At 44.2% G+C, this 13,257-nt stretch overlaps 1 protein-coding gene across 1 annotated transcript; it reads right to left on the bottom strand.

Annotated features, from left to right (window-relative positions):
• Positions 1–1,395: 1,395 nt before the first annotated feature.
• On the bottom strand, positions 1,396–5,134 carry si:dkey-85n7.8 (COX8 domain-containing protein). The gene is made up of 2 exons (XM_046293304.1): positions 4,894–5,134; positions 1,396–1,908 (listed from the first exon to the last, which is right to left on the bottom strand). Exons 1-2 carry the CDS (start codon positions 5,011–5,013, stop codon positions 1,792–1,794), a joined length of 237 nt encoding a protein of 78 aa, XP_046149260.1. The 5' UTR covers positions 5,014–5,134; the 3' UTR covers positions 1,396–1,791.
• Between the last annotated feature and the right edge of the window lie 8,123 nt (positions 5,135–13,257).

The raw sequence follows: 13,257 nt of genomic DNA on the forward strand, positions 1-13,257 counted from the left end.
CACTACTCTTAAACCTTTGGATGCTATCTACCATAGCGCCCTTCGCTTTATCACAGGGGACAGTTTTAATACTCACCACTGCATCCTGTATCAAAATGTTGTCTGGTCCTCATTAAATTCCTGCAGATCACGTCATTATTCCCTTTTTGTTTACATAGCTCTCCGAGTTAACTTCTCTGTTAGAATATAAAAACATGAGACACCAAAGCTCTGATTCACAAAGTTGGTTTACTCTTGATGTTCCTCGGGTCTCCATCAAACTAGATAAATCCACTTTTAGTTTTAAAGCACCTCATTGCTGGAAACATTTACAAAATACACTACAATTTTATGTTCTGGTGCCGCTCAGGCGGACCTTCTTATTGGGGAACGTAATTGTTTAAAAAATATTTGTGCTGTGTTATTTAATTTGTTATTTTGTCTATGAAATTGTATATGCAGGGCCCTTGTGAAAGAGACCCTTGTCACAATGGTGACTCCATGTTTAAATAAAGGTAAAAATAAATATATTTGTATATCCCTAACAGCTAAGGTTAGCATTAGGATAGGCTAATCTGATTCCAGATCAGATCTTAAACTGTTCTGGGGGGAGTTTTCTTTCCCTCGTCCCCGATAGGGGTGATAAACATGATCCGTGGTCAGGCAGTATCCTGTAAATGTTGTTGTTAAGAGTGTTATCAAGGGCATCTCGGTGGAGTTTAATTGACCTCCATAAGGCTCACTGCACAGACCACCCAAAGGGAGATGGAGAGGGGTGGGTAGGACTTGACTTAGGCTTGGGTGGTGTGATCTATTTTAGGCTGTGGTCTGATTCCCTCTCCCTTCTCCCTGAACAAGTGTACACTTGCGTACATTTATTTACCTCCCATAATAGGATCTGGTAGAATACTCTGCAAATGTATCCTTCCTTTCTTGCTTCCTTGAAGTAATCACTGATCTGACATAATGTAATTGGCGAAGGTTATAATGGAAAGCTTGCTCACACCAATCTAGTTATATTACTTCAAGGAAACGAGAAAGGAAAGGTGCATTTTAAGAGTATTCAAACAGAGCCATTCATTTAAAAGGATTGTGTAAGAAATATGGCCGGAAACTCCACTCTAGCCCCACGCTTACACCAATCCAATGTTTTTGAGAAAGGTGTAGAATCGGAAAGCAACCAGTGAGAAACGTATTGATGTCTTCAATAATTATTCATGTCTTAAATAATCTTGGGTGAACTTTTCTGTTTAACATCCAAAAGCCTTCTGCTCTTCTCTTCAAGCATGGTTATTACAACCTAGTTGACACAGATCTGTACGTCATGCATGTATATAATGCACATGTCACAATGGGATAAGTATAAAGGTACTGTAATTCAGCTTGACAAATGCAATGAACAGACACAGACAAACATTGCCAACACAGCATGTATTTATTGATGATGGCAGTGAGTTGGCAGTTTTACAGACGTGTCATTGCAACTGGATGAAGCAGTGACATTAGGGGCCATATTAATGAGACATTAGACACCATGCTACTGCAATACTCAGAATTTTTCAAATTAAAAAAAGACATCATACAAAAACATACTCATGACAGTCATGCAGAAATGTCTTCCATGGTCCCTTCAAAGTGCATGTTATTTTCCCGTTATTATTGTGGCCATTGAGTATCATTTATACTGTAGATAATGTGTGTTGTTATACATTAGCAAGGAACAGTATTTGATAGCATGGTGGCTAGTATGTTGAATACAGCCGTGGTTTGTAGCGTGCATGTGTGTGTGTGAAGACGTTGGGGTCTTCTCCTTTACGACGGTCTTGATGAAGGACGTGGTCTTTGGCGGTACTCTGGGATGTGGTGCATGATCCAGCCGGCCGGAGCAAGCATGCCGACAGCAAAGACGGACATGATAAAGAAGCTTTGCTGTGAGGGAGGAAGGGAGAGGAGAGAAGACGAGACAAAAAATAAGAGACACAGTAAGAGCCATACGTTATGCACGGGTTGACCCACTACTGTACTAAACCCTCGAAGCCAATTACGTTTCTGTTAAAAGACAAAAGTTAATCTGCAGTTGGTGACACTTAATCTAAAGTCTGCAGTTATAAGGCATTATGATGTGGTTATAAGGCATTGTAAGACTTGCCATGAGCATGTATGACCCACTGTCATCTCCTTATGATCCTCACATAATACCAGTTATTTTGAGCCACTTGAACATTTCACAGAGGACCATGACATAATATTATAAGCCTTATAATAGGACATTATAATAAAACATTAAATAAGAACATTATGTATGTGTTCATACAAATAGTAAAGCATTATACCTACAGGCTTTAAGTGTTAGTAAAATATAAATGAGAATGTTACTGCCATCTAATATTTAGAGCTGACATGTCTTTTGTTTAATGTCCAAATCTCCAATCGAGTTTGCTGTATTTGTATTCTGTATGGCTTCATTTAGCAATATAAAGGAAAGCTTGGTGGTATATAATTTCTTCAATCTATTGAGCATACAAGTGTCACTCGAACTACTCAACCCACAAGTATCAAAGGAACTTGTGTTTGTGCCTTCCTTTCTCTTTTGTGGTAGTGTTACAAATGTATGGAGGCTTGCTGTGCAATTAACTTACCTATGTCCCTGATACAAATCCCAGAAAAGTATGTCTTCAACTCATTTCAGACTGGCTCATTTACAGTTTAAGAACTTATTTATGTTTGCAATAAATTCCCATATCAAATATCAACACTAAAATCTACTCTGTATTTATTTCATCACTCTGTATTTATTTCATCACAAATGTGCTGTGGGTTATTGGAGTATGGGTATTATCAGAGGTTTTGGAAATAGTCCATTGCGTCCTACACACTGCAGCAGGGATGGGGCCCACAAAAAATCTGAACTCATCATGAGGGGCCACAGTTGCTCGCGGGTCTGCGTACCTGTTGCGTGTGCTCCCTCTCCGGCCTCTAGGTCACCAGACAGCTCGTTGGGGCGCACACCTGTCACCAGCATTATGCGCATAAGGACACTCAACTGGACTCCATCACCTCTATGATTACCTGCCCTTTGTATGTCACTCCCTTTGGATTCTTCCCCAGTTGTCATTGTTCCTGTTTCATGTCGGTGCGCTGTTTGTGTTTCTTGTTTTGTTAATTAATTAAATGTATTCACTCCCTGAACTTGCTTCCCAACTCTCAACGTACATTATTACAGTAGCCATAGTGTATATATATTTATTTTTTTGGTCCAATGTCCTAAAAAAGGTTGCGCGGCCAGTGGGCCACTAGTTACCCAACCCTGCACTACAGCTAAGCGGCTCAAAGACTACAGACTTTCCCAGGAGGTCTAGGCAGGCCACATTGATCCACATCAGAGCCACCTGCCCCGGGCAATCAATTTTATTATATCCCAGGCAGCTCCCTCATGGAGCTGAGGCGTTCATTGTGTCCATACATTATACATTAGAAACCCTTTATATATTTCCAGCCAAGAGGAAAGCCTATTTTATAGCTCCGTCTCAGAGCTTTCTGGCGCATCCTTGTCTATCCATTAAAGTCAGTCGCAACCTCTAAGTCTGAACTCAATCATTGATGTCTGAATTGTCTAAATTGTTTATTTCCGTCATGTATTCTAAACAGACTGTAAAATATAGACAGGGTAGAAGTATGGAGAGGGGTGTCAATCAATAGACATGAATCATATCCTTCCTTACCAAGGCTTTTATCCACATGGCAGTTCTACGTGTGAAATACATCATTCTTTCTATAGTTGAGAAATGGCTCTGTGCTGTGTTTGAGATCACTCAAAAATGCAGATAAAGCGGAAGAGCCATGGCAGGACACAGCAAAATAAACATTTACCCTGTGTCCTTATCAAATCTACAGCGTGATTATCCTAGTGAAACAACCACCTAATCCAAAGACGAGCTTGCTGCGATCTCTCTCTCTCTCTCTCTCTCTCTCTCTCTCTCTCTCTCTCTCTCTCTCTCTCTCTCTCTCTCTCTCTCTCTCTCTCTCTCTCTCTCTAACTCTCTCTCTCTCTCTCTCTCTCTCTCTCTCTCTCTCTCTCTCTCTCGCTCTCTCTCGCTCTCTCTCTCTCTCTATCTCTCTCTCTCTCTCTCTCTCTCTCTCGCTCTCTCTCTCTCTCTCTCTCTCTCTCTCTCTCTCTCTCTCTCTCTCTCTCTCTCTCTCTCTCTCTCTCTCTCTCTCTCTCTCTCTCTCTCTCTCTCTCTCTCTCTCTCTCTCTCTCTCTCTCTCTCTCTCTCTCTCTCTCTCTCTCTCGCTCTCTCTCTCTCTCTCTCTCTCTCTGAGGCAGGAAAAACAAAATGCTGGTCTATCTGTCTGGTAAAAGTCAACTGGAATTGGGGAGCACAAACCCTTAAATGATGGCGTCACCTGATGTTTAAGTTATTTCAGTTATTGCAGAACACCAGTATAATTTGTTGTTGATGACATTATTAAATGCGTGAGTTCACCTGAGATATGAAGGATGACAATACAGGGTACTATGGCTGTTATTGTAATGTTAATACATTAAAAGGCGGTTTCTTGGACACGGATTAAGCCTAGTCCTGGTCATAAAAGCAAACTCAATGGAGAATCGCATTCAAACATGTGTTTTAGTGCCAGACTAGGCTTATTCATTAAGTTTCAACTTTGATCTATGATGGTAAAGAAACATCAAACACAATGGGCTAGTTTATACCTAGGACTAAAAACCATGCACAATAAAACATCTAAATCCATTGAAACTTATTTTATGTTCAGTACTATGCTTAATCTAGGCCTCAGGAAACTGTGCCTGAATGAATATAGAAGCAACAGTCCCTTGGCACATTAGTCGAGTTCCAAATTAGAGAGGACTGTCTACTGTATCAGCAGAGAGTCCCTCAGTGCAACACTCACCCCAGGTCCGATCTTGGTCTTGGGTGGCTTGCTGTAGATGCTGGACCTCCTGTCTTGCAGGACCATTTTAGCCCGTACCAGAGACGCTGCCTGGGGGACCCCCTTCAGGGCCATGACCATCCCGACAGCTGTGGATGTGTGGGGATGTGAGGGATGGGGGAGGAAGTCAGCGCATGTAGCTCTTGAGCTTTGGGTCTCAAGAGTGCTGAGGAACCTCCCGACGCATGTGAAATAGACCCCAGGACCAGTCACATTAACATGGGTGGAGTCAGGAGGATGGTTTTTAGGCAATCAGAAGGGGGGGGGGGTTATCAGGGCCATGTTGTTCAACAATAGCTCATGTTGTCGTCAGGCAGATTTGTGATCTTGAGGACTGCATGGAGACACTGTCTGGAACTTTTTGAGAAACCATCTGTTGAATGGCCTTAAGTCAACGTAAGGTTCGGGCATGATTTGTATCTGTAAAAAATGTTGAACTAAGGCTGTGTCGAAGACTTGATTTAAAGGGAGTTGGTCTTCGATTGATGTCAAGGTAGTATTTAACCCTGACGCCATAAACCTTTTTTTTCCCAATGATCCAACTTTATGGACATGAATAAGTGGGCCAGAGCTCATCATCCTCTAATGATGTAATAAGCATTAAAAAAACAAAGCATCCTTCTGCTTTCATGATTGATTAGTACTCATTACCTGATTTCAGTATGTCTTGGTCATTAAAGTTTAGTTGATAATTATTTGTCAGATTTTGGCTTGAATGTTGGATGTAGGGTTCATAAACATATGTTACAACAATGTCTTATTCCATGAAAACAAAGAAATTGGGCAAACAGTCAAACAATATAATATTTTGCTCATAGAGATCTAGTCTGGACAATATTTTCTATAGGGGGCTCAAAAGACAAAAGTTCCCTATTGCCTCTCTATTCTACTGTAGGCCTATAGTGATTCTACATAATTTTAGAGGGGAGAAGATGATAGATAATGGGTGCTAAATAGAACCTGTCACACAACAAAACACGGCTCCTGGCCCTCTGGTCTTTGTCTGCCCAGCAGGTGTCTTAATTGTGCCTTACAATGGTCACCTGATTGGTAACGATCGAATTTTCCATGACGATCAAAGGAGGATAAAGGGTGTAGGGGGAAACAGCCAGCTGTGTTTTGTGTCATCTGTCAAGATGGGGCTGAGAAGTCATGCTTCACCAGTGACAACAGCACTGTTGTGGACTAAAGTAATACGCAATGCGGTATTCTACGGGGCTGGATTATTAATACATTTTATTGTAATGTGTTTTTCAAAAACCCAAAGTCTGCATGTTTTCTGTTTGTTAAAACATTACTGGCCTCAGACCAGTGCTTAGGGCCCACAACCCCCTACAAAACACTGTCCTGTTTAGAGCATGAATGTAGGCTAATATTGAACCACGTGGTTCAATTGCAACCAACGGACAGAACTACATAGCGGCGCATTAAAGGAACTGCATGGTCAAACTGACATCTGCATTGGCCTTGCAGCATTTATAGTGATAAGGTCTCTACAGAAGTCTGGGCATTCATACTTCTTGCACTTCGCGGAGCAACGCAGAGCTGTTGTGAAGGAATTTGTTAAGGAAGTGAGTTTGTGTTTACATGCCCCCACATACCGACAACCAATCATGTCAATGCGGAGCTATTTTCAGCTCAAGCTTAAAATGACTCCTAGTGCTGGATTTCTTAAAACACTACTAATGGGAGATTACATGCACCTGCATGTTAAAACAAACTTTCTTGCAACCCAAAACCAACAAGAATAACCCAGCAGATCAGTTGATTGCATGTTGTTAACGTGTCAAAAGTGTCTGAAAGGCCCTGAAATATCAACCTATTAGAAACATTAAAGATCGCAAGGCTGGAAATGTATATGAAATACTTATTGTAAGAATATGAGGTCATATTTCTTACAAAACATTTCATCTTAAATGTCAACATAATAAGAATATAAGTTGAGTCACTTAAAATCATTTGTTGAGACTACAATTGAATGAAAACAGATTATATATTAACTCAATGCCGAATGGCTTGATTTAGGAAAACACACTGACATGTATTCATATGGAAGCCAGGCTTCCCCAAAGAATGTAACAATATTTTTTTTTAATATTCAATCATTTATCTTTCATCTCTCTGTGTTTCATAATATTCCTTCAATTAGCAAGAGGCTGAATGTATCTCACAGGAGAAAGAATCTGACCAAGCGAAACAGCGCCCCTCTGTCTCTTTAGGTGTAGGCCATCTATCTGATGCTGTCTGGTCCAAATTATTATGACATTGTTGCCGACCTGTAGCATTGAAGGCAATGGAAGCCAACGAGCATATGGCTGTTATGCAGGTGAATGAGGACCCAAAAGCGACTTGGCGAAAACAGAGTCTTTAATCCAGTAAAGTAAAAATACAATCAAAAAACACAATTTCCACTCGTAATGACGAGAACAGACTGGAGACTCGATCTTGAACTGCAGGTTGCCTCGGGAAGGCACTTGAACTTAGCAGACTCAGACACCTGCTCACCACGCAGCATCTGAGGGAAACACGACACGACAGGGCGATACACAAACACAGCACGGTGAACAATAGACAAGGATCCGAAAAGGACAGAAGTGGAAAACAAGGGGAGAAATAGGGACTCTAATCAGAAGACAAAATAGGGAACAGGTGTAAAAAGACTAAATGAGTGAGTTAGGAGAATGAGGAACAGCTGGGAGCAGGAACGGAACGATAGAGAGAGGAGAGAGAGGGAGGGGGAGAGAGAGGGATAGAAAAAGGGAACGAACCTAATAAGACCAGCAGGGGGAAACGAACAGAAGGGAAAGCATAATGACAAGACAATATATGACAAAACATGACAGTACCCCCACTCACCGAGCGCCTCCTGGCGCTCTCGAGGAGGAACACTGGCGGCAACGGAGGAAATCATAGATCACAAACGGTCCAGCACGTCCCGAGAAAGAACCCAACTCCTCTCCTCAGGACCGTAACGGAAAACGATAAAAAGGGAAACTAGGGTACTACTCTAAAAAAAAATGAGACACGGGTAGAGAACTGAAAGCTTAAGAGCAAACAGAACCAAACAGGCCAGGAGAGTAACAACTAGGGACAGACTGAGACACAGCAAGGGCAGGAACAAGAACAGGAGAGATGCGATGGCAGGGAACAGACTGAGACCCAGTAAGACCAGGAGCAGAAGCAGAAAAAAAATTACCAGACTTCTTCTGCGCGCAGTCTGAACACGCAGCCACGAAACGGCGCGTGTCACGCTCCTGAGTAGGCCACCAAAACCGCTGGCGAATAGAAGCAAGCGTACCCCGAACGCCGGGATGGCCAGCTAACTTGGCAGAGTGAGCCCACTGAAGAACAGCCAGACGAGTAGAAACAGGAACGAAAAGAAGGTTACTAGGACAGCGCGCGGCGACGCAGTGTGCGTGAGTGCTTGCTTAACCTGTCTCTCAATTCCCCAGACAGTCAACCCGACAACACGCCCAACAGGAAGGATCCCCTCGGGATCGGTAGAAGCCACAGCAGAACTAAAGAGACGGGATAAAGCATGAGGCTTGGTGTTCTTAGTACCCGGGCAATAAGAAATAACGAACTCGAAACGAGCGAAAAACAACGCCCAACGAGCATGACGCGCATTCAGTCGTTTGGCAGAACGGATGTACTCAAGGTTCCTTTGGTCAGTCCAAACGACAAAAGGAACGGTCGCCCCCTCCAACCACTGTCGCCATTTGGCTAGGGCTAAACGGATGGCGAGCAGTTCGCGGTTAGCAACATCATAGTTACGTTCCGACGGTGACAGGCGATGAGAAAAATACGCACAAGGGTGGACCCCATCGTCAGTATCGGAGCGCTGGGACAGAATGGCTCCCACGCCCACCCCCGACGCGTCAACCTCGACAATAAACTGTTTAGTGACGTCAGGTGCAACAAGGATAGGAGCGGATGCAAAACGCTTCTTAAAGAGATCAGAACAACAATCATACGACCGGTGAGGAGGAAGGGAGTTGGTTCTGGACCGACTGAAGACCGTGCGCAGACCATGATATTCCTCCGGCACTCCTGTCAAATCACCAGGTTCCTCCTGAGAAGAGGGGACAGAACAAACAGGAGAAATAGCAGACATTAAACACTTCACATGACAAGAAACGTTCCAGGAAAGGATAGAATTACTAGACCAATCAAAAGAAGGATTATGACACACTAGCCAGGGATGACCCAAAACAACAGGTGTAAAAGGTGAACAAAAAAATCAAAAAAGAAATGGTCTCACTATGGTTACCAGATACAGTGAGGGTTAAAGGTAGTGTTTCACATAATATACTGGGGAGAGGACTACCATCCAAGGCGAACATGACCGTGGGCTCCCCTAACTGTCTGAGAGGAATGTCATGTTCCCGAGCCCAGGCTTCGTCCATAAAACAGCCCTCCGCCCCAGAGTCTATTAATGCACTGCAGGAAGCTGCCGATCCGGTCCAGCGTAGATGGACCGGTAAAGTAGTACAGGTACTTGACGGAGAGGACCGTCTAGTAGCGCTTATCAGTCGCCCTCCGCTTACTGATGAGCTCTGGCCTTTAACTGGACATGAAATGACAAAATGACCAGCGGAACCGCAATAGAGACAGAGGCGGTTGGTGATTCTCCGTTCCCTCTTAGTCGAGATGCGAATACCCCCCAGCTGCATGGGCTCAACACCTGAGTCAGTGGGGAAAGATGGTAGTGTCCGAGAGAGGGGAGACACAGTTAACGCGAGCTCTCTTCTATGAGCTCGGTGACGAAGATCTACCCGTCGTTCAATGCGAATAGCGAGTTCAATCAAAGAATCCACGCTGGATGGAACCTCTCGAGAGAGAATCTCATCCTTAACCTTAGCGTGGAGTCCCTCCAGAAAACGAGCGAGCAACGCCTGCTCGTTCCAGTTACTGGAGGCAGCAAGAGTGCGAAACTCTATAGAGTAATCCGTTATGGATCGATTACCTTGACATAGGGAAGACAGGGACCAAGAAGCTTCTTTCCCAAAAACTGAACGATCAAAAACTCTTATCATCTCCTCTTTAAAGTTCAGATAATTGTTAGTACACTCAGCGCTTGCCTCCCAGATAGCTGTGCCCCACTGCCGAGCCCGACCAGTAAGGAGTGATATGACGTAGGCAATCCGAGCTCTCTCTCTTGAGTATGTGTTGGGTGGAGAGAGAGAACACTATATCACACTGGGGGAGAAAGGAGCGGCACTCAGTGGGCTGCCCAGAATAACATGGTGGGTTATTAACCCTAGGTTCCGGAGGCTCGGAAGACCCGGAAGTAGCTGGTGGCACGAGACGAAGACTCTGATACTGTCCTGAGAGGTCGGAGACCTGAGCGGCCAGGGTCTCAATGGCATGACGAGCAGCAGACAATTCCTGCTCGTGTCTGCCGAGCATCGCTCCCTGGAACTCGAGAGTAGAGTAGAGAGAATCCATAGTCGCTGGGTCCATACTTGGTCGGATCCTTCTGTTATGCAGGTGAATGAGGACCCAAAAGCGACTTGGCGAAAACAGAGTCTTTAATCCAGTAAAGTAAAAATACAATCAAAAAACACAATTTCCACTCGTAATGACGAGAACAGACTGGAGACTCGATCTTGAACTGCAGGTTGCCTCGGGAAGGCACTTGAACTTAGCAGACTCAGACACCTGCTCACCACGCAGCATCTGAGGGAAACACGACACGACAGGGCGATACACAAACACAGCACGGTGAACAATAGACAAGGATCCGAAAAGGACAGAAGTGGAAAACAAGGGGAGAAATAGGGACTCTAATCAGAAGACAAAATAGGGAACAGGTGTAAAAAGACTAAATGAGTGAGTTAGGAGAATGAGGAACAGCTGGGAGCAGGAACGGAACGATAGAGAGAGGAGAGAGAGGGAGGGGGAGAGAGAGGGATAGAAAAAGGGAACGAACCTAATAAGACCAGCAGGGGGAAACGAACAGAAGGGAAAGCATAATGACAAGACAATATATGACAAAACATGACAGTACCCCCCCACTCACCGAGCGCCTCCTGGCGCTCTCGAGGAGGAACACTGGCGGCAACGGAGGAAATCATAGATCACAAACGGTCCAGCACGTCCCGAGAAAGAACCCAACTCCTCTCCTCAGGACCGTAACGGAAAACGATAAAAAGGGAAACTAGGGTACTACTCTAAAAAAAATGAGACACGGGTAGAGAACTGAAAGCTTAAGAGCAAACAGAACCAAACAGGCCAGGAGAGTAACAACTAGGGACAGACTGAGACACAGCAAGGGCAGGAACAAGAACAGGAGAGATGCGATGGCAGGGAACAGACTGAGACCCAGTAAGACCAGGAGCAGAAGCAGAAAAAAAATTACCAGACTTCTTCTGCGCGCAGTCTGAACACGCAGCCACGAAACGGCGCGTGTCACGCTCCTGAGTAGGCCACCAAAACCGCTGGCGAATAGAAGCAAGCGTACCCCGAACGCCGGGATGGCCAGCTAACTTGGCAGAGTGAGCCCACTGAAGAACAGCCAGACGAGTAGAAACAGGAACGAAAAGAAGGTTACTAGGACAAGCGCGCGGCGACGCAGTGTGCGTGAGTGCTTGCTTAACCTGTCTCTCAATTCCCCAGACAGTCAACCCGACAACACGCCCAACAGGAAGGATCCCCTCGGGATCGGTAGAAGCCACAGCAGAACTAAAGAGACGGGATAAAGCATGAGGCTTGGTGTTCTTAGTACCCGGGCAATAAGAAATAACGAACTCGAAACGAGCGAAAAACAACGCCCAACGAGCATGACGCGCATTCAGTCGTTTGGCAGAACGGATGTACTCAAGGTTCCTTTGGTCAGTCCAAACGACAAAAAGGAACGGTCGCCCCCTCCAACCACTGTCGCCATTTGGCTAGGGCTAAACGGATGGCGAGCAGTTCGCGGTTAGCAACATCATAGTTACATAGGGAACAGGTGTAAAAAAGGGAACAGGTGTAAAAAGACTAAATGAGTGAGTTAGGAGAATGAGGAACAGCTGGGAGCAGGAACGGAACGATAGAGAGAGGAGAGAGAGGGAGGGGGAGAGAGAGGGATAGAAAAAGGGAACGAACCTAATAAGACCAGCAGGGGGAAACGAACAGAAGGGAAAGCATAATGACAAGACAATATATGACAAAACATGACAATGGCCTCCCTTTGACAACAAAAAGTATAAAACATTTGCCAATCAGCATTGAGCTAAACTGAACAAGCTGAACTTTGAATGGTGCTTGTGCACCAAAAACAAAGTGTCAAGGGAAGCCAGCTTGGATTTGAGAGCATATGTCATTGACAAAAAAACTTTAATTGTTGCATCTCATTGTGTTGTCGTCCTCCGGTGGCTAGCTAGCCAACTGACTAAAATTGTCCCTTTCCTAAATTAGCCATGGATGGAGATAGGGATTTGGACTTGTGGTTTTACTTAATTCTCTGTCCTGGCCAATGATTGTAACGGTGATTCTGATCCAACCATTAACTCCCTGGCCTGACAGGATGGAAGTTCAATATGTAGCTAGATGTAGAAGGCTAATATTAACTAGCTAACGTTGCCCATGAATGGAAGTTAGGCTAGCGAGCAAGCATTTTAGCCAGGACAACAAAGCTAGGACAACAAAAAATAAAAGCGTGTACTGTATGACAGAGTGATAGACTGTTTCGTCAACATGAAAGAGAGGAGGATGACATTGGCGTTTCTCTCATCATGTTTTTCTACTTGCACAAACTCGTACGCACACACGCACACACACACACACACACGCACACAGAAATCAGACCCATGGACAGCCACATCATATTTAGCTTACGATGATTGGACTAAATAGTTTTCGGTATCTTTTAGTAGTCACTGTATTAGACTAAGCAGAGGTGATTTGATGATGCTGAAATGTTGAAGTTGAAATGGTGCTGGAATAGTGGAGGCAGCTCCTGTTTTCTTTGTGACTTGTGGTAACTCTCTGTGGTTCTAAATCAATAGTAGTTCAGTGGTTTGAAAATGTCGGAAGCATTAACTTGCATGACCATGCTATGCTCTAGGTCATGTAACTGTCTGTTACTGTACATGCCATATGCTTTGTGAATGTCACTGTACCGAGGTTGTTGTCCGGTTTTGTGATAAAACAAAGGTGTGGTTGGATTTATACTGCCATTGTGCCTTCTTATTGTCTCGGCCTTTAAGCTTGTATATATCACGTTCGCAAGGCATATGTATTAACAGGTTATAGAGCAAACAACGCAATTATCACAACATATGAGTAGGGGGGGCTTTGCTTCCCAAGTGATTTTACTGTTTTTGAGCCTGTTCAGAAAAT

The sequence above is a fragment of the Oncorhynchus gorbuscha genome, linkage group LG12 (genome assembly GCF_021184085.1).
Source record: "Oncorhynchus gorbuscha isolate QuinsamMale2020 ecotype Even-year linkage group LG12, OgorEven_v1.0, whole genome shotgun sequence".
NCBI classification, from domain to species: Eukaryota; Metazoa; Chordata; class Actinopteri; order Salmoniformes; family Salmonidae; genus Oncorhynchus; species Oncorhynchus gorbuscha.

What these genes read in the sequence shown, in the direction of transcription:
- si:dkey-85n7.8 (XM_046293304.1), bottom strand. Translation starts at nt 5,013, where the DNA reads ATGGTCATGGCCCTGAAGGGGGTCCCCCAGGCAGCGTCTCTGGTACGG. An exon ending in AGACCAAGATCGGACCTGGG is followed by an intron (nt 1,909 to 4,893) that starts GTGAGTGTTGCA and finishes CCTCCCTCACAG; the next exon opens with CAAAGCTTCTTTATCATGTC.